The sequence below is a fragment of the Tauraco erythrolophus genome, chromosome 5 (genome assembly GCF_009769465.1).
Source record: "Tauraco erythrolophus isolate bTauEry1 chromosome 5, bTauEry1.pri, whole genome shotgun sequence".
Taxonomy (NCBI): domain Eukaryota; kingdom Metazoa; phylum Chordata; class Aves; order Musophagiformes; family Musophagidae; genus Tauraco; species Tauraco erythrolophus.
Genome location: NC_141469.1, coordinates 46,198,587 through 46,224,415, shown reverse-complemented (window position 1 = coordinate 46,224,415; position 25,829 = coordinate 46,198,587). Strand labels below are relative to the sequence as shown.

Sequence of the window (25,829 nt, the reverse complement as noted above, 5' to 3'; positions counted from 1 at the left end):
TAAGAACTTGTTATTTTGATTAAAAACCAGCTGCATGTGCGTCAAGAGTAATACACTGGGAGGAACAGGATGCGCTCTAAAAGGTATTAGCTGTTTCTGAGTAAGCTACACTCTGGAAAGCTGAGGTTTTGGGGTCACTGAGATGGGAGGTTAATACTAAGGAAGGCTGGAGGATGAAGAACCAGAATTTTTTAAAACTGAAAAATATTTTTACAATATTGCACGCTGTATTTGTATCTCTTAGCAGAGAGACAGTTCCAGGCCTGCTGACATATATGGGACTTTACAGGATGACTTTACTGGACTGTGAATTATGATATATCTGAGTTAAAAGTACCAGTGACTTTAACCGTGATGCCAAACCCATGTGTTTTAAGTCAAATGCAACTGTATTGGCTCTTACCAAAGATGCGGATCGGTCTGCATCTTTCCTAACACAAAGGAAAACATGAACTGACTGAAGCAGTGGGAATTTTACCATTGACTTTAAAGGAAGCAAATTCCATAGTATACAATCTCAATAGAAATGTTCCACATTCAATTAATTTTGTTAATTAGTTTCAATATTCACCTGGTTAAACTATTTTCCACATTACAGTGGAAGAGAAACCTGTATTTAGATATAACAATTGTGTGAATATACAGGTGGTGATGATTACATGAAATTAAAGTTAGGTTGCATTAACTTAGGCATGGTTTCTAGAACATGGTAATGCAGATGTAACATTATTTCTTCTTCAATAGAGGTGGTTTCATTAAGTTTCTAATGTGAAAGTTTTCAGTTTGTTGCCAGTGGCTTTTACCACCAGTGCAATGTTGCATTGAAAAACCCTGTGTTTTTTTTCACCTATTCCGAATTTACCTCAAATCTGCCTGTAAAACAATTTAAGCACATCAATTCAGTACAATTACAATGTGAAATATATTTTTAGCAATTTTCTATTTTACCAATGATATGACAACTGCAATATTTAAAAATGTTATCCATTGTAAACAGTGTTAATTTCAAGAGAAAGTAATGCAGAATTCAACACCAACAAAACGTACCTGAAATTCCAGCCCATAGTTTTCCCTGCAGAATTCTCTCAGCTTAGGATACACATGTTCTCTTAGGGCACTCCTTTCTGCTATTGTATCTGTGTTGAGGAGAACGATGTTACTAGCAATATTGATATGAACTCTGTTGTTTTAGCCAGAGATATAGATTAATCACATAAAAAAGAGCCCTTAAAACTCTCTCTCACACACAAATCTAATCAAAATCAAGTGCTGGGATTTAATCTCCAAACTGTATGTTGCACTTTGTGATGTTTCACATAAATGTGTTTGAATGTGCAACGTTAGGCTTCATACATATCTTAATATTGCAGCATATTTCAATAATGCACAGCTGAATTAATTTTGTAATTCACCAGTCAGGATTTCTTTATCAGTTTGACTTCTGTTTAGTTTTCAGAAAGCTGAATTTTACTAATTAGAAACACCCTGGAGCAAAGAGATATTCTGAGGATGAAATAGATCTCTATACTTAGAAATAAATCAATAACATGAATTAATGACATTGTGTCAAAAACTATAATTTTCTTCACCATCTTTAATAATATTTTAAAAAGAAGAAAGCTGTTAAAAGCAGTACTTATGGTGTCTTTTGGTCTAGGTGATTCCTGCTATCATATACTAAATGCAGAGTTCTGACATCACGTTATTCTTACCATGCAAAATAACATGTGTTTTGATAATAAAGTACAGTATGGCAATGACACAAAAATTATTATTGTTCTGTCTATCCAAGTAAATCTGAACACATTGATATAAAATATATCACTCAAGAAACATACTGTCAAATTTGAAGTAAATTTGGTTAGTAATGAAATCTTGTATAGATAATAAATTTGATTGTCTCGCCCAATAAGACTAAGATACATGATGGATTGTGCTAGGTCTAGACTGTGACTGGTGTCGACTGAGTTAAGACACAAAGGGATGACACCGTTGCTAAGTTATTTTCAAAAATAAAACACAACTACTCGGTCTAAGCACCACAAGATGAAAAATAAACATTGTTAACTTATGAATGATGAAGAACATCTACTGCAGTTACAGCAATACTTGTATAACTGCACTGAAACTAAACAATAGGTTAACGCTGATTTAACAATCCCCATGTTTTTGTAAACCAGAGATACGTTTGCAAATCTAACAATGTTTTGTTTATCAGAGCCACAACTGATACATTTAAGCCAGAGGTCAGTTCATAGAATCATGGTCATAGATTTATAATATTTTTTATTTTGACAATTCTAGGAGAGTGTGAAATCTGTAACTTAATTAATTACAACAAGTTCTTAATATTCATCTTAAAATTTAAATATACCTTTGAAATATTACACAAATGTGTGGTATAATTACCACTTATCTTCATAAACAGAAAGCAATCCAGAACACCTCCAGAGAATTATTTCTTGTGAAATCTACATCAAGGTAAACAGGCTATACCGCAAACCTCAAATGTACAGTCATGAGCTTAATCTGATTTATCTGAATTACCACAGTTCTTCCTTCACGGACTTTTTTGATGGGGGAAAAAGTCAAAAGCGTAGCAGTTTTCTTAAAACATCCTTTCAGTGCTACAAAGGGAGATAGAGGGATCTGGGCTTGTTTAGTCTGGCAAAGACACTAAGGGAGACCCAACTGCAGCCTACAACTACTTCTAAGGCAGTTACAAAGATAGTGGACAAGAACCACTTGATGGATAAGGAATTGGCTGGATGATCACACTCAGAAGACTTGTGGTCAACGGCTCAACAAGTGGAGGCCAGTGACGACTGGTGTTCCTCAGGGGTCGGTATTGGGGCTGGTGCTGTTTTAACATCTTTGTTGACAACATGGACAGTGGGATTGAGTGCACCCTCAGTGCTGATGGCACTGAGCAGTGTGGCATGGTCAACATGCTGGAGGGAAGGGATGCCATCCAGAGGGACCTTGACAGGCTTGAGAGGTGGGCCCCTACAAACCTCAAGAAATTCAACAAGGCCAAGTGCAAGGTCTTGCACATGGGTCGGGGCAATCTCAAGCACAAGTACAGGCTAGGAGGAGAATGGATTGAGAGCAGCCCTGAGGAGAAGGACTTGGGGGTGCCGATTGAGGCATGAGCTGGCAATGTGTGCTCGCAGCTCAGAAAGCCAACTATATCCTGGCCTGCATCAAAAGAAATGTGGCCAGCAGGTTCTAGGAGGTGATTCTGCCCCTCTGCTCTGCTCTCATGGGACTCCACCTGGACTACTGTGTTCAGCTCTGGAGTCCCCAACATAAGAAGGACATGGAGCTGTTGAAGCAGGTCCAGAGGAGAGCCACAAAGATGATCTGAAGGGCTGGAGCACCTCTGCTATGAAGACAGGCTGAGAGAGTTGGGGTTGTTCAGCCTGGAGAAGAGAAAGCTTTGGGAGGGACCCTCTAGCAGCCTTCCAGTACCTAAAAGGGGTCTACAAGAAAGCTGGAGAGAGACTTTTTAGAAGGGCGTGTAGTGATAGGACAAGGGGCAATGGCTTTAAGCTGAAATAGGGTAGATTTAGGTTAGATCTAAGGAAGAAATTCTTCATTCTGAGGGTGGTGAGGCACTGGAACAGGTTTCCCAGAGAAGTTGTGGATGCCCCATCCCTGGAAGTGTTCAAGGCCAGGCTGGATGGGGCTTTGAGCAACCTGATCTAGTGGAAGGTGTCCCTGCCCATGGCAGGGGTTTGGAACTGGATGGTTTTTAAGGTCCCTTTCAACCCAAACCATTCTATGATTCTATGATGGAGCTAAACTCTTTCTGGTAGTGTCAGACAGTACAACAAAGGCAACGATAATGTATTACGGCTTAGGAAATTCAGGTTGGACATTAGGAGAAGCTCCTCTGTCCTTGGAGCTCTTCAACACTCAACTAGACATGTTCATGGTTGACCAAGTTACTGTTGGCAGCACTTCAAGAGGGAGGTTAACCCAGCTGACCTCCTGAGTTCCCCTTGCAACCAGCAGTGATCGTGTCTCTCAGAAAAAGCTGCAGGTTTGGCTAGGTCATCCAGGCCCATCACGCAGTGCCTGGGGAGACTGTTGCAACTGCACGGGCCAGTAGGAGCAAATGTAGAGTAAAGCAGAAGCTGGTGCCAAGGACACAATGTCCATGTCATATGTATTTCAGGGGATTTCACTCTGGATTTGGCTTAATGCCCACAAACACTTGGAGTGCATTAGATGAGATCCTGGAGTTATCTTTCTGCTTTTCATGTGAAAGGATTCAGTTCAGGCACACCAAGACCACTCTATGATGTGAATCGAAGTATATTAGATGGTGATGATCAAGATTCACCTCAGAAATGTACTTCAGATCTGGACGAATACAGACACATACTACAAATATTTAGGAATGGAGCACAAAACCCAACATTCTCAGCCCAGAGCTGCCTGAGTTAGTACACAAGGAACAGAGGGACAGATGAGTTGCTCCCTCCTTAGGATCCACAGTCATTAATTTTCTCTCACACTTTAGTGCCTAGGTCAACCTTTTCTTGCAGAATGAAGTACACAGCTAACAAGGCTAATTAGTCCAAGGGTTGCACTGTGCCGATGCAGCAGTATTATTTTGTCTCCAAAGCAACTTTTCTCAGTGCTAGCTTGGAGTCACTGTACTGCACAGTGTTGCTGTACCTTGTGATAAAACCTATGTGCGTACTTTGCTTCATTCAAATTATTTTACTTTTTTTTTTCACCTTCACAGCCAGTGAGGCCCTTAGATCAGTCTTTGACCTAAGACTGTGTTCTTTGCCTTAACACAGGTTAACTTTGGCATGCAAGTGTACCAAAACACAGAGCATCACATCTTCATAACTGAGAAGAATAAACTCTGTTGAAAACCAACTTACTACTCAGTTACTGAGCTAAACCAAAATGATTCTTGCCTCTCTAAACCGAAATTAATCATGATGACAGCTTTGTTATTAAAGAAGCAACAATTCACAGGTACTGTTTGCAATTACTTAAATGATCTATATGACAGCAGACAGAACAGTCTTACTAGGAAACCAAAATAGGCTAAGTTGCGGGAACAAATGAAAAATTAAATTACTGGAAAAGGGTAGAAATTAAGAGTAAACATGATTAAATGATAAATGGGAACTACATTGTCTGAGGTACACAACAGATAAAACTGTATTCTGCTGCTTTCTATTTATGTTCATAGGACTTACGCTGTGGAACCCCACCGGCTCCAGTTTAGAACGTGGTACTGTTGCTTGAGGCGTTAACTTGTGCGAATCTTGTTCAGAAAATGAAAAATTACACTGCAAGAGCAGTGCTACATTTCTAATACCTTATAAATGAAATAGAAAGAGATAAAACATTCCTTCAACTAGAACTGTGTTCTGGATAAGACACTCGCCATATCCATCCTGTATGTTTATTCCTACCCCTGAATCTAATGGAATCTGCTTATCTAATTGGAATTTGAGTTTGGTGCTTATATTAATGAATATTAAGAATTCCTGTATTTGTAATAAGTTGTGAAACTTTAAGGAAACAGAATTGCATATAGTTAAGATGAACTACAGTAATTAGTATGGATGGCAGATAAGCTAGTTTAATTAAATAAAATCCAACCTGATTTACAGTGACAGCAAATCTGTGAAGCTGGCAGTTCCTAACAACAAAAATGTCACACAGGCAAATTCCACCTTCTAGGCTGCTGCTGCAGATGAACGGATTAACTAAATGACATTCTTCTAACAGCCAAAATGAGACAGTAGCTGTGAGACGGGCTTCATATACCTCCTAATATTAATTCTGATACTCTGAAATCCAAACAATAGACCACAGTAAACCATGGGAGTGAAACTCCATCTGCAAAAATGCTAAGACAAGACTTAAAAAAAGCCCTAACCCTAAATTCATCTCCAATGTTTAAATCAAACCAAAAACTAACCCTGTCTTGAGCAAGATAGTGACTTGTTGTATACACATCTTCCCTGCAAGTGCTGGCTCTTGCAGATGGTTGCCTCCTAAGCCAGTCCATAACCACATCATCCTGCCCACCCCTACACTTGGAAACAGCTGAGAACACCATCACAGCCCTCCCTCTCTCCATGCCTCCCCAGTGTAATGCTGAGGACTGAATTAGCCACATATGCATTTATGGCCTTTCTGTCAAATAATAGGCAATCAGTGTTTAAACACCACTGTTTGTGTGAGGTGTGATTTCTGAAGGCTTCTAGCTCAGTCAAATGACTGCCAGTTTTCATTAGAGTGCTCCAAGGTGCTGCTTCTCAGCATGAACTATTTCCATGCCCAAGTCTGACCTTCAAACACAAGCTGTTCTGCTGCTAATGTTGCTTATTTTATTTTTAATAGGGAAAGTACATTTTACATTCTTGTGGAAGTAAACAGATGATGTGCATTTACAAACAGTTGCCAAACATTAACCTCTGGGACAAAACAAGTCATGGAAAATAGCCTAGTTCAAGAAAATTAAAAAACGTCTATGCAAGTGAACAGAAAGAGGTAACATGGAAGCCCAAGGGAAATTGCCTGTTTTCAAGCACCAGTTATTCTGTCCTAAGACCATGGATCCCACAGTTTCTCTTCTTGATGGTGGTCATACTGGTCCGAGTTCAGCCACAGTGATGGGAACGGCTGTTTCATGTGCGTGGCCTGCAGTCACACCATGACTCTCACTCAACTGAGGCTTGATGCAGCTGACTAAGGAGGTTGCTCAGCCATATCCTGCCCTCGTGAGACCTCACCTGGAGTACTGCGTCCAGTTCTGGAGCCCCCAACATAAGAAGGACATGGACCAGTTGGAGAGGGTCCAGAGGAGGGCCACGAAGATGATAAGAGGGCTGGAGCACCTTTCCTATGAGGACAGGCTGAAAGAGTTGGGGCTGTTCAGCCTGGAGAAGAGGAGGCTCCGGGGTGACCTTATAGCGGTCTTCCAGTACCTCAAGGGGGCCTACAAGAAAGATGGGGAGAGGCTGTTCAGGAGGGCCTGTTGTGATAGGACAAGGGGTAATGGTTTTAAAATAGAGGGAGGTAGATTCAGATTGGATATTAGGAAAAAATTTTTTACCATAAGAGTTGTATAACACTGGAACAGGTTGCCCAGAGAGGTGGTGGATGCTCCATCCCTGGAGACGTTCAAGGCCAGGTTGGACGAGGCCCTGAGCAACCTGATCTAGTTGGAGATATCCCTGTTCCTTGCAGGGAGGTTGGACTAGATGACCTTTGAAGGTCCCTTCCAGCCCTAACCATTCTATGATTCTATGATTCTATGATCCTGCTATCGTGTGTTGCACAGGGGGTGCCAGGTGGGGACAGTGAGCCCCACTTGACTACCCTCAAAGGAGCAGCCCGTTCAAGTTGACAGTCTGTTCACAGAAACATAGCCAGTGAGTAACCTGACCCAAGCACTATGCGAGCTAAGAACCTCAAGCAGGGAAAAGCCCTAAGCAGGGAGGGTGTTTGGGCTGCCACAGTTGACTGACAGATGAACGTGGCATTACGTGGCTTGCAGGAGCCAGCAGGAAAATTGCTGACTGACGTAACAGGTTGAGGCAGGCAGCTGAACCTGGAAAGGCCAAGGCAGAAAAAGAAGAAAAAAGCTGCCCTTGCAGCTGTTCAAGGCACCACAGAAATTAATGTCATCCAGGGTCATAGAGCTGCCTGCAGGTTTCATCTCCAGCCTGTCACCCAGGAAAGAGCAGCTCCTTGTGTGCACAGAAGAAACAATTCTGTATCACCCCCCCTGTGCTTGGTGTTCCTGCACTTCACAGTGGGTCAGGACAGAAGCTTGCTGGGGGTCTTGACCTCACCTCTTTCACAGCCTACTTCTCCACTGGCTTAGGCTCCTGCACAAATGCACACAGATATGTTTATTATCACATAACGTTGGAGTCTTCTGTGCAACTATGGAGGTCTGAGGCCCTGAATGAGCAGTCAGCATCTTCTAATCTAGTCCTGAATCCATATCCACTAAGACACTCATCCTCTAAGTATTCTAAATGCTTAGATTTGCTGGCTGGGTAGGACAGATTCTTGCCATAGGATCTTTTTAAATGCATTGCAATATTGAAAAACGTGGGTATTTTATAACCATTGTCTACTAACTGCAGTGAGAATTTCTGTACTTGAATTATCTAAGGATATGATGCAACTGAGGTTAAAAATTACTTGGCAGCAATATCAAGTAAGGAAGTGGCTGCCAAACTTCTTAATGCTATTATGTTCTTGTCACATAGGACTACTAAACTGAATTATTCCTTTTAAACTGCCTTTTTTTTACTGATAATGGACAATAGCATTGTATATTACCTCTGATACTAAAAGCTTTGAATACCAGTAGGTAACAAATGTCCTTAAATATTATGGAAACCTTGTCTCTGAAAATAATACCATAATAATAAGTCATTTGCATTTCTATAGTGCCTTTCATCTGAGAATCTCAGAGCACTTCACAAGCAGTGAGTTTGAATCATGTAGCTGTTAAGAGAGGGAAAAATTACTGGAGTTACCTACTATCCTTGCCTTCCTAGAAAATTAACTCCATGGACTATGTTGTTATTTCCTCCTTCCCTTGGCGTTTCTGTGAGTAGAGAACATTAGAATAAGCATCCAAACCTCCCCAAGACTCTTTTTAGAGAATGGGAACAGACTGGTCTGGGTCACTTCTCCCAGCACGCCCTCCCCAAACACCACTGCCAACCTTCAGGTCTCTACTGGTTCTCTAAAAAGGCAAATGAGAAACTGGACAGACTGAAGGCCATTCATTAATAAAACTAAAACTCACAACTGACTTTAACCCTCCAAATAAATTCTGACTAGCAAAATACTGCAACCTTACTGTGATGCACACAGCAGTGTGTCCTCACCCAGCCTCACAGTGGGAGCTCGCTCATGGGACGTGTAGAAAGTGTGCGTGACTGCTGGGCTAAGGAGGACCTAGATCGCAGTCCTTCCACTCACAGGTTAGTGCTCTAGCCACCAGGGTATGGCATAAAAGTATTGGTGGCATGTCCCTCTCCTCAGCTTTCCCAGTTCTTAATAAATACAACAACAGTGAGCTGAGCACTTGAGCCCAAAGGAATGGCCACTTGACATGAAAATCAGAAGACTAACGGAAAATAACATTAAAATAGTAAGTAATCCTGAAACGTGTCTCTCAGTTGTGAAGAAATGACAGGATGTGACTACAAATTTGTGGTCTGAACCAGAACATTTAAACAAACACATTTGAAAACAAAAGACCTAACTATCTGAGGCAAGATTCAAAATATAGGGCGTAATTACTAGCCTAAAACTTCTAGTTGCAGCAATTAGCTCTTCTTTTTTAGCCACAAATCAAACAATATCTGATTTAAAGTGAGATGTAGTTTTAAAACCTATTTCTCTGAAATGTTCCCTGCTGTTAGTTCTCTGAGATCACAAATATAAAACAGTGCATATAGAATACGTATTTATTATTTTTTAATTATAATGCTTAATAGCTGGCCACATTTCACAATGACATCTTACTTATAAAATACCCTGCATCTTGACTGTTAATATGATTAACCAGTGCCACCTATTGGCTTACCAATAACACCCAGTTGTGAATTTATATACATAAAAAAATAAGGCAACTAGTAAAATCAAAGGGGACCCATGTTAAAATACAGAGTTTTGGGGAAACATCATATGGAACTGACATGACAGAAGGGAAAAGAAGTTCCTATATGTAAATATCAAAAGACTTTTAATTATTCACACATATTTGTGTTCCCAATTTAAAACAAATGTCAGTTTCTGAGAGTTCTGAGTTTTACTATGTGTACAATATGCTTACATGAAACAGACTTGGATTCTGATCCAAAGGTTGGTGAAGTTAATGGAAAGATCTGTTAATCTCAGCAGATCTTAAATGAAGTTTTACATATGTGGCATGTATTGAAACCCAGTACCTTTTGATGCCTTACTGACTTCCACAGAGTCTGGATGAAATCCTTCAATCCATAAATAAATTAATAAATAAAACTCCACTAAATACTTATTAAATCTAGTGAGTGTGGTATGAGTGAGGACTCTGAAGCAGAATTCTGTCTCATAATGTGTCCTAATAACTAACCTCACATTACTCCTTGGGAATATAGCACCCTTACATGTAGATGTTCTTAAAGAAAAAAAAGAGGAGTTAGGTTGACCTGGAATCCTTTCCCAATCCTGCAAATGGTGCCTAGATTGCAGCTGGGGTGCCTATGATTTCTGGCAAACACTGCAGATGCAAATGCATCTGCACGGAATTGCCAATGCATGGTGAGAGCTTCAGCAGCAACATGAGTTGAAGGCAGAATCTCTACAGGGGGAGGATTTTGCATACTGCTAACTGCAGAAGTGGAAGAATTCAACAAAATCTAATTCTTCCATTTAATAAAGTAAACTAGGAAAAATTCTTCAAAAAACATGACCATTTACAAACAATTATTGTCATACAATTAAATGACGTGACAGGAGAAACTGAAGAGACAGCACATTTAGAGACATCAAAATTAAGTCTGAAAATTATCTCTGCAGAACACCAAAGCTTATTATAAACTAGGCACTGGAAAACGCCAAAGCCTACCAAAGCCTACAAGGGCAAGAATTTGCAACTATAATCAAAATTAACGTGAAAGAAAAACTTTTTGTAAAATCTGAGAGGACTTCTGAGTGAGCTGTGCAAAAGCATGTAACAGAAGACCTAAAAAGGACCAGTGCAATAACAAAGATTTGTGTAAAAATCCTATTAACTCATCTAGAGGTGGCAACTCACACTTCAAAAAATTATGGAATTACCTAGAAAGCAGAAAAACAAGCTGTACAACAATGGTAAATGTTTTTAACAATTAAGTCGTGTGTACTGCAGTAGCTTTACCTTTTTTTTTTTTTCTAACATCACTAGATCAAAGTGAAAACAATCAGGGTACTTTACTAAAGCACTTGAGGTAATGAGGCAGTCACAATCAATAAAGCAATGGGATGTCACAGACATTTTGTCTCCTAACTGAACTGTAGATTCAAGTGTTGGAAGCCAAGGAGGTAGTATGTGGTAGGCTTTGAGAAGGCACAAAGCAGGTGTGAGCATGAAAAAACAAGTGAAAGCAAGGCTCATAAAAGCACACACGCATTTCACAGTACAGGCCAGAGCAGGCCCATTAAATACACCTTGTTCTGAAGAAATTTCAATAAACACTTCTATGTGACTTCAGATTTGGTGCTGCAAAGCTATGGAAGAGCTCTGCAAGCACTGTTGGCTCTCCGATAAAGTTGCCCTTCCCTTCTCTGAACTTTCTATTTAAGTTCTTTAGTCACAAATTTCTAATCCAGGTTGTATTTTTCCTTAACTTTGGTGGAACATGGCCATGGTTTGGGTTACTACAAAACTGCTGAAGTCAGTCGGGCCAGCCGGAAAAGCATGACTGATAAACGTAGCCTGCTGTATGGGCTTCAGGTGAAAGATGTTAAGACTTTTATGTCAGAAGATGAAAAGGTCTTGAACATGACACTTGTGGCTTTGCAGAGACACCCACAGAAGAAGTGAGAGATGCTGCTTGCTGTCAGTGCGGTAAGTCTGCATCAATAAAGCAGGAGTTTTCTTTGCAACGGTCTTTTTCTTTCTTGATAACTAAATGGAGACGACTATTAAATAACATCGCTGCACAGTCAGAATAGTACTTGGCTGCTGTAGAAACAATAATCAAAGATGAAGAAACTCAGTGACAATCCTGGCAAAGGAGAGCAGCTGCAAGAGGGCATGAAGCCCAGAACAACAGGACTACGTGAGGGAGGGTTGCCAGAAACTCAACCACACCTTGCCTAAATAAGAGAATCTCGACTGATTTCTCACAGGACTCTTCCACATACTGACAAGACAACTTCTACCCAGCTATAACCACCCACTTACAGGCATTGCGGTGCAACAGGTTTTAAAACTGAGAATTCCAGGTGGGCTCTGCATTAAAGGTCATTGAGCATGACCAAATAATTCACAAAATTGGCTCGTTTTGACGGATTATGTAACGTCTGAGAGGAAAACATGTAAAGGAAGAGTGATTTAGCTTTCCTCCGTTCTCCCTTTCCAATTCTAATGATTCATCTAAGCATCATTTTTAGAGAAGATTATATAATCCAGTTGAAAAGGCCATTTTAAAATAAATTTTCTAATGCATCTGTTTTTATGAGTAAAATATTTTTGTGATGACTTGATTTTACTATATTTTGTTTCTTGTTCCAGATTTTATTAATTTCTTTTGCTTGCTAACCACATTTGGTTGATTATGTATATTAAGGTAATAGTGAATTTGCAGTTTAACAATCTTGAGGAGTTAGTGATTGAAAAGACAATACATATTCTAATCACTTAGTCCATTTGAGAAGCAAATGTAGTTGAAACAACTCAGTTCAACTTCCCACTAATACATTTCACCAGTGTGATACAGAAAATAATATTTGAAGAACTTCCAGAACTGGTATTCCAATTTAATCAATCAATGACTGAACTACAGACGGTCTTCCAAATTAGTGCTTTCAAATGACTTCAACCATCTTCCCCAACTCTTTGTTCTTATTTTCACAATAACTATACCCAGTGAGCTACAATGACCTTTAAAGAAGGAGAAAGATCTTCTATGATGCTATACCCTCAATGGCAGTGTAGAAGATGGCTGAAAGTGTGGACTTGACTTCATTTCCATTTCTTGCACTGCCAGACACTATCAGTCTTTCTCAGTGCCTGTGAAGGTATTTGTCCTTTGGCCACAGAATATCTAAAAATATCTGCAAGTCATCTTTTACCTTCTACACCTACATATGGTTCAACACCACTGAATCCACAACTGGAGTTCTCATTTCTTTTATTTGAAACGATTTTGAATTTACATAATGACTACGAGGAGCTGACTGTGGTATTAACACTGGAACAATACACCACCAATAGAATTGCTCAGTAGAATTATATAGTATTATACATGGTTTTGATTATAGAAAGTGTAAAATAGAAAATTCATAATTAAAACAGGTGGAGTGTAAGGAGATCATTTGCATTTTTAGCTCTGTTTTCTAAAGAAAGGAAGAATATATGATCATCTGTGCGTCTTCTACATATCTTCTGCTCTCTTTTGAAAAATATTTTTAACTCATTGACTGACATTAAACAAACTGGCAGAATGGTGTTAATCTCAAATATAATGAATATCCTAGATGAGAATCAATCAGCGGGTAAATAAGAGAAATCCTGTAAATGAGTTGCCTGCTCCCATTCATAAATAAAACATCAAAAGAAAAGCTGTAACATGAGCTATTAGATATTTGATAAATGCCTTATTTGCAGGAAAGCTTCACCTGGAACAAGCATTCCTCTGCAGGATATACATAGATGGTAAAATAATCTTTATGGGAGTTTATTGTTTCATATTATATATGCTTTTCTTGGATGCATATATCAGCTTCCTGACATGGTAAAAGGATGATGTGTCAGAAACTAGATTTGAGAAATTTATGAATAATTACATTGACTAGTGAAAGTTACGGAAACTCAATCTAGGCAAGGAAATTTTCAAGGAATTTTTTACTTCTGGTAGTTTCTATTGACTAATGAGTTTATCTTGTGTCTGTATATGTTGCAGTAAGCACTACCATTAGTGCTGTTGAAGACAGTGCAGCAGTATGTTGTACAGTCCATTTTCCTATGTATTTTCTTAACTGGTTTGGACAGAGCTCATGAAGCGCTAGACTGTCTTCTGTCAGGAATGGCGTAGGTATGCTTGATCCTACTTCAGGCAGGAGGGCAGATCTGAAGGCTTCAAGAGCTCCCTTCCAGCCTTCTGGTCTGTGATTTCCACCAACAAATAACTGCCTAAGGAAATAACTGCCAAAGGTCCCTAGGACCTCTGTTATGGCCACATATTTCTGGTTTAAATGGCATGTCATTGAACTCAATGGCACTCATTTTGCTCACCACATATTGCTTAATTCTTTATAATCCGATGTTGTAAATGACTTGCATTTCAAAGTAAATCATCATACAAATTTTGCTAGGGTCTTGATATGCCAAATTAGGGACCATGTACACAGGAATGCTTTAGTAACTTGCTTCAAGAGCACTGCATAATTCTTAATCACATTTAAATGTAATCCAATAAATATATAAGTAAATCAAGACCATTATCAAACAATAATATGATTTTCTCGATTTACCAGTAACCACTCCTAAAAAGAGGATCAACACTTACTGCTCACTACTCTCAGCATCTTAGCCATCAGAAATATTATAAGGTGGAAAATGAAGAAGAAAAATAGATGTTTCCTTCATAACAAATAACTTTGTCTTGCCAGAACAGTGCAGACTGTGAATCTAGCCACCAGGATTATTATGAAGTAAGAAAATATTTTTTCTCTGATCTCCTTTTCTAGAATTTATGGGGTCTTTAGTAAATGACAGTAGGTAAGAATAAAAAGATGAAGTCCTTCATTTTAAGAAAATTACTTATAAAGCAGTCATACATGATTTATGTTATGTTTGATTATGACAGTATAGCAGGAGCCTCTAGATGTGTCATGCTGGCACAGGTAGGTGTGGAAAATTCTTGGTAATAACATAACCCTTAGGTTAGAATCCTGTGTGACACAGTGGAGTCCTTTAGATTAGACTTCATACCTAGGGCTCCTGAGATTACTGAACACTGTCATTTCCTTATCTATTTCTTAGAATGGCTCCATTTTAATAACCTCATGGAAATAAGGACATTCAGATAACTAGGTCTTCACAGTTAACCTCTCTTTTGATAGACAGACAAAAATAGATCATTAAAATGATAGGTTTGGATAACTGACTATGACCAACATCACTGCATTTGCTTCTCGTTTATCTTATACATAATAGCTGATGTGCCTAACTCTACAAATATGGGTAACTCCTCTCATCTAAAAGTATTAAACCCACATGGTTATTCTGTGGTTCTCATTAATTTAAAAGTAGTCTTTATCTTAATAAAATCCAGCCAGTGAGATCGCTTGTGAATAAACATTGAGTGTAAGCTCAGGCAGTGTCAGGGATTCTGTTACAAATATTCCAAAGTGCCAGTCATTTCTTCCTACATTGCATGGTCAGGCATCAATCTTGTACAACACAAATAAAAAATACTAACTAATAGATAATATATACTGAAACCATTATGCTAAAAAGAGGTTTTGGAGGGTTTGCATAAGCCATTTATTTTGCCAGTGACTTTTAACTTTGAACTTCCATATGCTTCTGAATGTCTATTCTGTACTTTTCTGAAGTGCTGTAGCTTGTAAGAAATGCAAATGCTCTTTAGCAATACAAGCACATCAAAGGGTCTAAGCTTCAGAAATGCCTGCCAATAGCAAACACTTCAACTGGGGAGCTCTCTGAAACTAAGGCTGTCCAGATAGAGCTCTTAGTCATTAATTCTCATTTCATCTTAATGTTTTGTAAAACGTTACTAATCAGAGACTCTAAATAATAATTTTACAAATAACATCGCTATGTATCATACACACACTATAATAACTACATACCTGAATACCTGATTCAGATAACAGAGAGTTGGAGGAAAAAGCTGGAGATTGATAAAGCATAGGTGGGACTGCAAAAGTACTTAATTGCTAGTAGAGTCATATGGACTCTATTAATAAACATTTTTGAGTGTTTAATCATACCAAAGACACATGTTTCTGTAGTGAAGACTGCAGCTGTGCCACCCCAAGCAAACGGTAGGAGCAGGCTGTACAAGACTATTTTTCAGGCTCTGATAATTTGATATCTGATCTGTTCAGCTATTTGATCAGTCCCAAAGACTAATACTTAGCAACAGCATGACTCCAGATTAAGCCCAGCGTGGAAATCCTGCCATTTCCTAGTCTCTCCAGCTTCTGTCACTCCAGCACCAAGTGTATTTTGAACAGCCTGACAAATCTAGTCTGTAAAGATGACTTTTTTTCTCTAGATCCAGATTCTGTACAAGACTGACTGTAGTTGGTCAGGCATAAAGTCTGTCCAGCACTGCACCTTATCTCTGACATCGGGCATTAGCAGATGCTTATAGAGGCAGTTTAAGACCAGGGCAAAGACAGAGGCAGGCATGTAATTATGGTGGTGATGGTGTGGCTTACAGGAGTTGCATGTGGTACATCTCCTCCCTGCCCAACACAGCAGCACGCATATGGTACTCTGTGCTGACTGTTTACCTTGCTACACTCCCTGCTTTCAGCTACCTGTCATTTCGCCCTGCTCCTCTTTTGACTAAAGATTTTGGAAGTGAAAGCCTTTCTCTGATACAAAATCTAAATTAATAAGAGTAGCATCAGGCCAGTGGAGTTATTTTAGAGTTGCACTGGCACAACATGATTAAATTGGGTTCTCTAATTCTATCTATTATTATCCTTCTTTAATTAAAATTCCAGTAAGGGGATAAAGCAGTTGTCTTCAACAGCACTGCCTATATTAAAAACTGCCAGATTTCTCTGTATTCTATACACACGACTATCTATGACTACATTATATTTATATCTACCACCTTTAATATATTCAAACCTTAAATTACTGGTAGCTAAATATCACTAATGTATTATTACTGCAGCATGAAAGGATATCTTATCACAAAATACTCTTTAAGCAGATGAAAATTCAAAGAAATTTCATTTGCTTCAGATGAAAAAAATTGCTGCTCAGGCACTGCCTGAATTAGAAGTATCTTGAATTAGAAGTTCAGTAACTCCTTGATCTAAAGTTTTCTTTCTGTGATAAGTATTTAAAAATTATCCACAGCTCCCCTGTGTTGATGGGGGGAGGCACCAATGCTGCCGGCACGGTGCTGCCTCTCATTTCAAGCTAGGTCTCATACCTTGCTGAGGAACGATTCGCAATAAGGACTCAATTCAATACTGCTGCTGTCCATCATCTAACCTACTATTGGAGAAAATAATATCACATGGAATTTGCACGAGTGTTTCGTTGTCCCTCACTGTACCTAGAAACTGTGTCAAGCGCACAGGGGCGCAAGCTCCTCTTTGTCTGTCTCGGAAAGGATGGCCACTTCACACAAGAATGAGGCACGCTCCAGTGTCCTATGCACATCTTGACTGCTCTGTATTTCTAGTTTAATGAAAAGATGCATGCAGATATATGTATGTATATATACATAAACTACAATATGTGAAACTAGTCTAGCATGCAAATACATCTGAAGAAATAAAGCAATATTTGCAAAGTTAGGAAGAAAAGAAATTGTAGGTTCTGCTCTAATATTATTTCTTCAGTACAGTCACAGAACCTAAGCTGCACGTGCATACAACCCTGAATGTTTACAAGTTTACCTGTAGATAAAATCTAAACTCCTCTGCAAAGCTTTTACTTTTACAATAGCATTTAACAAAACTTAGGCTGTTCTTCAGTAATTCTAGAATTACAACTTTGAGTGATGCCCTTGGAACGTAAATACCCGTTCTCATAAGGGGTCCTAACAGCAAGTTTGAAAATTATCTATGACTATGTGGCTGGAGTTTCATATATCCATTTACACCATTTTATACAGTTTATACTATTTTATGTAATTAGTGTATATGTGTGTATGTATACACACTATAGACATACATACAAAAAATACAGAAAAATACAATTTTAATAAAAAGAATGGTCATGTGGTTAAAAATTTTAAATGCTGTTTTTTAAGTAGATAGTGTAAATACCTAACCCAAACTTTTGGAGCTGATAATTGCAGATGCAGCTTAGCAGGAATGTGACCGGGTTTCAGTTCATTTTTCTTATTTCTAAATGTCAAGAAGAAAGAACAAAACCAACAAACTAAATAGCTTGCTGTTTTACTAAAAAAAACCCAACCCACCCCTCTTGATCTTAGTCTTGCACGTCCTACACTTAAAGTACATGAATGAAAAATGTTGTTGAAAATTAAACAAAAGGTCTCAATGTTTCCACTTGCATATTTGGTACATTTAGAGCAAATCCAGTCCCCAGGCTGCATAAGCAAAGAACTCACAAAAAGAACAGGAGGACAAGAACAACAGTTCTTTTTTTTTCATACAGTTTATGAACAGTTTCTCAAGTTTATCTGTCCGGCAGAATAAACTTCAATTCAGTCTCCATCGTAGCTCAGAACAATCGTTTCCTCTAACAGGAACAAAGGCTTGAGGATCTGCTCAACAAAAAAATCATCTTGTACTGGTTCTGCTTGAGATCTCCTGGCCCTGACTTGCAAAAAAAGTTAAAGCCTACGGGAGACTTGGTCATACAGTCTCAAGGAGAGTCAGATCTTGCTTTCTGCTCAGCCACACCAACATCTGCGGCACAAGAGGAAAGAGAGAAAACCTCACATAGAGGCAGAAATACTGAAAATGCCAGGCTTCTTTCCAAGCTAATGAACTGTAGATATCTCTCACCTCTGGGCCTCCTGAAATAAGACATATTTCAAATCAAGGCCCATATCAAACCCAGATACTTGAACCATGTTGCTCTCCCAAACTCTGAGATACTCAACTTTATCTCTAAAACTATTGAACTTTTTTTTTCCCAAGTGTAGCTTGGTTTGTAGCTCTTAAACACTACAGTGATGTGCGTCACGTAAAACCATAAATAGGTACAAAGTTAGGTAACCAGAACTAACACTTTGCATAAAAAAAGTCCTGGAGTTATTTGTCTCCACATCTCCGCAACACCTCCCTTGCAATTTCATACACTTGAACATCTGTGTTTTCCTTTAGCTAAGGAATAAATTCCACCCAGATTATATAAAATTGTCTTTATAAAAAGATCTTCAGGCAATGTATCTAAGTAGGGACACCATATGGTATTTTGGGGCTGGCCAAAATAGACCATCATTAACTAATCAGTATTCTGGCTTTTGAGTATTTTTCCACATTAACTTTTACTCAATTATATTTTTCTTAAGGCAAACAACATTTCAAGTAAAAATAATATAATACAATACACCTGGAACATGCTAAGAATGGAAAGTTATACCTTTCTCTTACCGCATATGGCAATATCTTTGTAATTAAAGCAATCATGATTCATCTGTTACGAGTTATCCACCCTCATGTTCAGTAGCACTAAACTGCAAATGCACATAACTTTTTTTTCTTTCACATGTAGATCAACATGCATAAAAATACATGTAACTCCTGCAAAGCAGCCTACAACAATAGGTCCAAACAAAAACATTTTTAAGACCCATTTCTGCAATCATTATTAATAGGAATAATCCTTTTCTAGTCAGCAAAACTAACTGCAGGTGACAATTCTGCTTTATGTGTCCTGAGAAAATATGTAAAGTGGGCATCAAACATTTGTACTATATTGGAATCAAACGTTTTTCAAATTAATACAATGTTCCGGATGATGTATGTCAATGGAAATCAACTCGTCTGAACAACTGTATAATAACTCAAGAAAACTCAAATTCATTCAATAGTGTAAGACACGGAAATCTCACTCAGGCAATCTAGGGGGAAGCTGGTGAAGTTCCAGCTGTACAGGTTAGTTTTATACCTTGCTTGTACAATGGAGACATTTAAAGTTGTGGTAATATCAGTAGTATCTTCTATTAGAGTAAGATCTTCATTTTACTTCATTTGTCCCTTCCAGCCCTAACCATTCTATGATTCTATGATTCTATGATTTACATTCCTAAACATAGGACGTCATACTTAAGATTGTTAATCATGCCAAAACTAGTATTAGTTAGGTTTTTTAGATGTAGTTGAGTTTATAGTTTTGAAACATGGGTACTTGAGGCACAGAAACCATGAGGAACACAGCCTTTCTGTATTAAAAAGGGCTGTTAAAACAAAGCTTGATCATGATCTCATCACAATGGTTTCTGTTTGTACAATAGAAATGTTCTGAATGGCTAAAAATGGCTAAAAAGTATTAACTGTCAAGATGCAATAAAAGAAATCCTGCAGTGGAACTTAGGAAGTATGCAGAGGTGCTGCATGGAAAGGAGCGGCAGCATGCAGCTGAAATAACGGATGGAAAAGGGAGCATCCTTTCCGTGTGAAGTGCTAAACGCAACCTTGTTTACACTTAGAGACAGGACTGGCTCCCACCACTTATGTCAGGACATGCTCAGATGCTATATAAAGGTATAGCATATGTCCTGTCTCCAGTGGAACCACCTGTGTGTAGGATTTGGCTTTATATATATATATCCCTCTTCAGTGCATTCATTGGTCTCTGCAAAATTACAGACATGAAAGCATTTTCATAACCAAAACTTAAAGAGTTTAGAGTAAAAAGTTATCCATGTCTTAACTAATGGAAGCAATAACAAGACCTTAAGTCAAACTAGCAAAAGGCTAACTTCTCTACTTTCAGAAAAGCCAAGAGAATTTGAAATTATCAGTGTTTTGACTGTATGTTCCAATTCACAGGATCTTGTTTTCAAGACAAATTCCTAACTCCAGTTAAGGCATCAGTTTCAACCAGGGCTTGTAATATTGCCTCATATCGCCACATAATTTCTTGAAATAGCAGACTTTGCAACTCAAATAGTTTTCTGCTTGAAGTAGTGATGAGAATCGTTGGAAGGTTCTGAACCTATATAGGGCTGATGCCACAGCTCCAGGTAACAGGACCACATGGAAGTTTATACCTGTTGTATTTAATATGAACTGTATGTTAATAGCAGCATCCGTACAGGCACAACTGAGTAGCAGAGAAATTGTCATTAACTGATTGCTGTTACAGTCCACAGATTTCTACATGAAACAGTAAAAGCAGGTGAATGTAACTTACTTTCCTTGTCACTTTGAAGCAATAAAAATATGTTGACAAAACCAATGAATTATTTAAAGCCAAATCTTCAACCCTTCTTAGCCAAAATACATATTTAAAATGTCTGATTGCTTATATCTACTGAAATGAGAAAACAAACTTATTTATATTCAAATAATAAAGCAACTTCAGCATTTCTAAAGATCCAATCATTTTCAGTTATCAACAATTTGAGCAGGACAATCCTGTTAACTGCTAGGGGAAAATACAGTTTCACTTACCTACAAAATTTCCTCTAGACAACAAGAGACTGTAAAAGCAAGCAATTCTAATCCTGTTACCCATGCTCACTGTCACCACTTAGTGATCTTTTTATGGATTTCTGTTTAAGAAATTTTACAAATAACTATTTTCTTAGTTGCATAATAAAAACATATTTCAGTCATACTAAAGTATGCTCATAAAGAACAGACAAAACACTAACTCACCAGAGTTGTCCAATATACACGTACTAAATTGATGTAATTCCAGAAAACAACTTTTAAGCGTGCACGCTTTAAGCTGTAGATAAAGTTTTCTTGTGATGGCTAGCAGGATGGGTCCCTAAGCTTCTCCGACACCATAGTTCGGATAGGTACAGAGCAGAGCCAGGGGGTATTCATTGCTACCACTAGCAGTCTGGGGACTCAAAGCCCCTTGCAGGAATGATCAGCACCAGGAAGAACAAGTATAAAGTGTACTGATACGCTGAAAATTAAGAAAGGTCTTAGTCATGCAAATATACGTTGTGGTTTGGGGCTTAAATATGCTAAATAGTTTACTAAGTTGGAAGAGCTTAACCTTTTTTTCCAGAACTCTTGCATGGTGAACTCTTCTAGGTATTTTGCAAACTATTTTTATTTCTAAGTACTTTACTAGATGATTTCTAAATCCCATTGTAGGCTACTTTTTCTTTTTTATCCATATATTCTTTTTTTAAGGTCACATACAGTTAGTAATAATTCTATCAGTGGTATCGCTGATAAATAGTCATGGTTCTTTCTCATCAATTGGAGTCCCTAAATGTTCATAATGAAAATCTGTAACCACTCTGAAATTTCTGTCCCACACTATCATTTTTAAAAGCAGGAGCAATGTTGCAGCTAAAATTTTGGATGTGAGAAGTGTTAATCATTGTGACCACGTGAGTCTACAAGGAAGCTAATGTAAATAAACCTAAACTGACCAAATTATTTTCTTCCTCCCAGTTTATTTTTTTAAAGCTAAAATTTTCAGATAACAATGCAGGGGTAAAATCCTGCAAATGGATATATATGGCTTCAAACCCCAACTTTTAGAATAAGTTTAGTAATTTTCTTTTTTATTTTAGCAAATATCTAGCTGACATACCAAGCTATCCTAAATGCCATTCACGTCAAATACGGAGGCATCAGTAGCTCCACAGTTAGGGCGATGCTGGCAGAAATCCATTTCCAATGAATAACATATCTTCTAAAAATCCAGCCAATCTTCTTTCAGAGCAAACAACATTTGTTTTCGATTATTGCTATTTATATATCTTTCCTTAGATTGCAACAATAAACTGCAAGCATTTTCATGCCTTCCTTAAAGAATGGCATCTTTTTCAACAAACAGGGATGTCGGATGTGAGAGCTGAGAGTTTCCTTGTGTCGAGCGCAACTCGGAAGACCTGGAGGTGTGGGAATTCTCCGAGGCAGCGCTATGCCCACTTTTTTTTTGCTTGTGAGCTCTATTTCTCGTACTCACGTAAGTATCGGTGCCAAGATAATTTTCACTTCAAAATTCAAACTATTTTGTCATTTCAGGCATGATTTTAAGATCTCTGATGTTTGCCTAAAAGGTGACGGTATTGTTGAATTAGAAGCGTTGGGGGGGAAGGTGGTGGGCGGTGGTGCGAAAGAGAATTGTGAATACAGTGGGCTCGTTTTTACAGACAAGAAATGTCATAGGTGTGAACGCTTAATTTATTACTTCCGTGCTTCAAGTGGGAATATGCTTCAGCAACTTAAATCTTATGAGTGGGAATGACACCTCCTGAATGTATGCAAATTCCTCGTTATCAAAGGGTAATTTTAAAAATAGGCTTTAAGTAGCAGGATGCCTAATTAGTTTAGGCACCGAGAATGTGATCCCGACTTACTAAGCTAAAACTACACTGCAGGTTTCAGTGCACGCTTCCTTGGAAGCCGCTTATGACCGGGATCAAAGGACCACATTCGCTGTAGCCTCAGCCGGCGGAGACCTGCTTTCGCTGTGCTCTGAAATCAATCGGAAACTCTATTAACCAGCCTCCCCAGGAGAGCTCCACAAAACATCCCCCCGGAAAAGCTTCCCCTTCGCTAGAAGGCAGCCCGTTTCCATGTCCGGAGCCCGCCCAGCCCCGTGTGCCCTCCCGCTCCGACACCGCAAAAAAGAGAGACACCCTCCCCCGCCTCCCCGCCCGGTGCCTTTCAGACGTGCCACTTATAGGCATAAAAGTTGAGGAGCAAAGTATATCGGCGCCTCCAAATTCCTCCCCCGCCGCCCCGTAAAGCCAGCCGCTGCCACGCGCCTTGCCCCGCCACCCCACCCCACCCCACCGCCGCCCCACACGTCGCCCCGCGGGACGGAGCGGCCCCGCTCCCCGGAGCGCGGCGGCCGGGCGGCCCTCGGGGCCGGCTGTGGCAAGAGAGTCGAGGAGCCGGTCCCGGCCACGCCGCGGACCCCCTGAGCGAGGGCGCCCGGCGCCGCCCGGGAGCAGCGGGAAGCGGCACGGCGGCGGCCGGGCCCGGGGAGCGGCGCGGGCGGCAGGGGGAGCTGCGGGGCGGGCGGCGGCGAGCGGCGGGGCCCGGCGGGCCGCGGGTTACCTTCAGGGTTGGCGCTGATGAAGACGCGGACGCTCCTGCCGCTCGGCACCAGGTGGGACGGCAGCGCCGAGAGGTTGCCGGAGAAAGCCGCCCGCCGCAGCGCCGCGTCCCGCGGGCAGGGCACCCTGCCGCCCGCCCCGGCCGGCCACATCCCGCCGCTCCGCAGGGCGATCCTCGCAGGCGGCCGGCGGGCTCCGGCTCAGGGCAGCCCCCGGACCGCCGCGGCGGCAGCGGCGCTGGCCACCGCGTCGCCGGCAGCGGCCATGCGGACCCTCCGGCTGCCCGGGGCCACCGCCTGCCTCCTCGGCGGCGGCGCGGCTGCGGCTGGGGCCGCCGCCCGGCGCCGGAGCGCGGGGGCAGCGAGGAGGGGAGGCGTCGGCCGCCCCCCACCCCCAAGCCGCTCCCCAGCGGCAGGGAGGGCGCGGGAAGAAAGTTTGCTGCGGAGCGGTGCCGGGCGCGGCGGAGGCGGCGGGACGACGGCAGCCTGCCCGCGGCCAGCGGCCGCCGCGGAGAAGCGGCGGGACGCCGGGAGAGCCGCTGCTTGGTCTGGCCGGCGAATGTCTCGGGTTCGCCCTTCGCCCTCGAGGGTTTGCGGTGTCCAAAGCAGGGACGTCTCCGGCGAGGCTGACGGCGCCTTCTCTCCTCCGAGTGTGTCACAGCCCCGGGATCGGATTTTTATAGGAAAACTGCTGCCGGCTCATCCTTCGGGCTCTGAAGAGTTCAGAGCCCTTCTTGTGTTTTGTTCTGTAATCGCCTGCACAGGAGTCCCATCTGCTCAGACACAAAAGAGATGCTCTGCTGCTTTTTTCTTTCCTTTTTTTTTTTAATCAGTTATTTATTTATCGGAATAAATGAAAAGCCCCGGTTTGAAGAATGAAAGAGGAAGGAAGCAGCGAGAGCAGCAGCCGGCGGGATGCGGTCCCTTTGCAGCAGTCAGTGGCGGGGCATCCCGTCGGGCAGCGCCCATCAAATATTCAGGAGGGCGGCGGGGTCGGGCCGCGGTTCCGCCGTGCGCGGGGGCGGCGGGCCGGTCTCCGCTGGCGGGTGGCGGCACGGCACGGCACGGCGGCCCCAGCCCCAGCGGGCGGCGGGCCTTCGGCGAGCCGCGGAGTTTAGCGACCTCCCAGAGAGGGGCGGGCAGGCGGGGAAGGGAGGGGCGGGGGGGGCGGAGGAGGCAGGGAAGAGGTGGGCACCGGGCCTCAATTAGCCTGGTGGGTCTGTTGGCCGTGGGAATACCTTCTTGGGAGGAAGATGCAGACTTGGACAGAGGGATTTGCAGGTGTTTCTGCGTGATTAAGAGGCTGGAGAGAAAAGTCTTTATTGCGGGTGGTATCTGTATAGGCTATTTCATGTGCTACATGTGATACAATGCCGCTTTGTGTATTTATTTAAATATGTGTAAATGTATATGAATGTATATAAAACAACCTTATTGTGTATTTATACGCAGTATTTAAGAGCTGAGTTCTTCCTCCCCCCGTCCTTTCGGTGCTCTCTCGCTTCCCCCGTGCCCCGCCGCGGTCGCCGCGGGATGAGTTGCCGGCTGTGGCAGGCGGTGCCGGCAGCAGGGGAGGCTGAGCTGGCTTTCAAGGAGGTAACGCTGCTAAAGTAGGCGAAAGGGAACCACTCAGTGCTGTTTCAGAAATGAAGGTGACAGCCAGATGGGTTCCTTAAGTATTGCTGGGCAGATTTTTTTTTTTTTTTTTAAATCCCGATTTCTTAAAGAAATAAGGCATATGCAAAATTGCATTCCGTGTGTATTTGCATGTGAGTATAAGGGAGTAATTTTGTTGCAGTTTGCTTGCTGTTGCTTTATTAGTTCTACACCCCATGAATTTTGGGCCGATTTCAACCAAATGAAAGAGAAGGGGCAAATTTTAAGATATTAATTCTCAAAGAGATTACATTCCTGTAAATTCTGTGAACATAACTGTTCACAGACAGTGAAGGGGAGAGTGCACTCATCTGCAAAGAAGAAAAATATGCCATGTACATTTCAACTATTAATACTGAAATGTCAACATTGGATGAAGAGGTTGTGCCACTGTGTTGGGAACTGAATGCCTAGGGATTGAAAGATCCCTCTTTCAATCAAAATGTATATTCCTGTAGGATTCAGTGGTGTTCAACAAGGAGCAAATCTCTTTTGAGGCCTTTCATGGTAGACATGCATG

At 40.9% G+C, this 25,829-nt stretch overlaps 1 protein-coding gene across 1 annotated transcript in view; it reads right to left on the bottom strand.

Moving 5' to 3' along the window:
* Positions 1–23,806, bottom strand: part of NWD2 (NACHT and WD repeat domain containing 2) — a 56,935-nt gene extending 33,129 nt beyond the window's left edge. The window contains exons 1-2 of the mRNA XM_086612245.1: positions 23,656–23,806; positions 1,048–1,136 (exon numbers count right to left, since the gene is read on the bottom strand). Of these exons, the coding sequence (XP_086468371.1) occupies positions 1,048–1,136; positions 23,656–23,806 (240 nt within the window). The remainder of the gene's footprint in view (positions 1–1,047; positions 1,137–23,655) is intronic.
* Between the last annotated feature and the right edge of the window lie 2,023 nt (positions 23,807–25,829).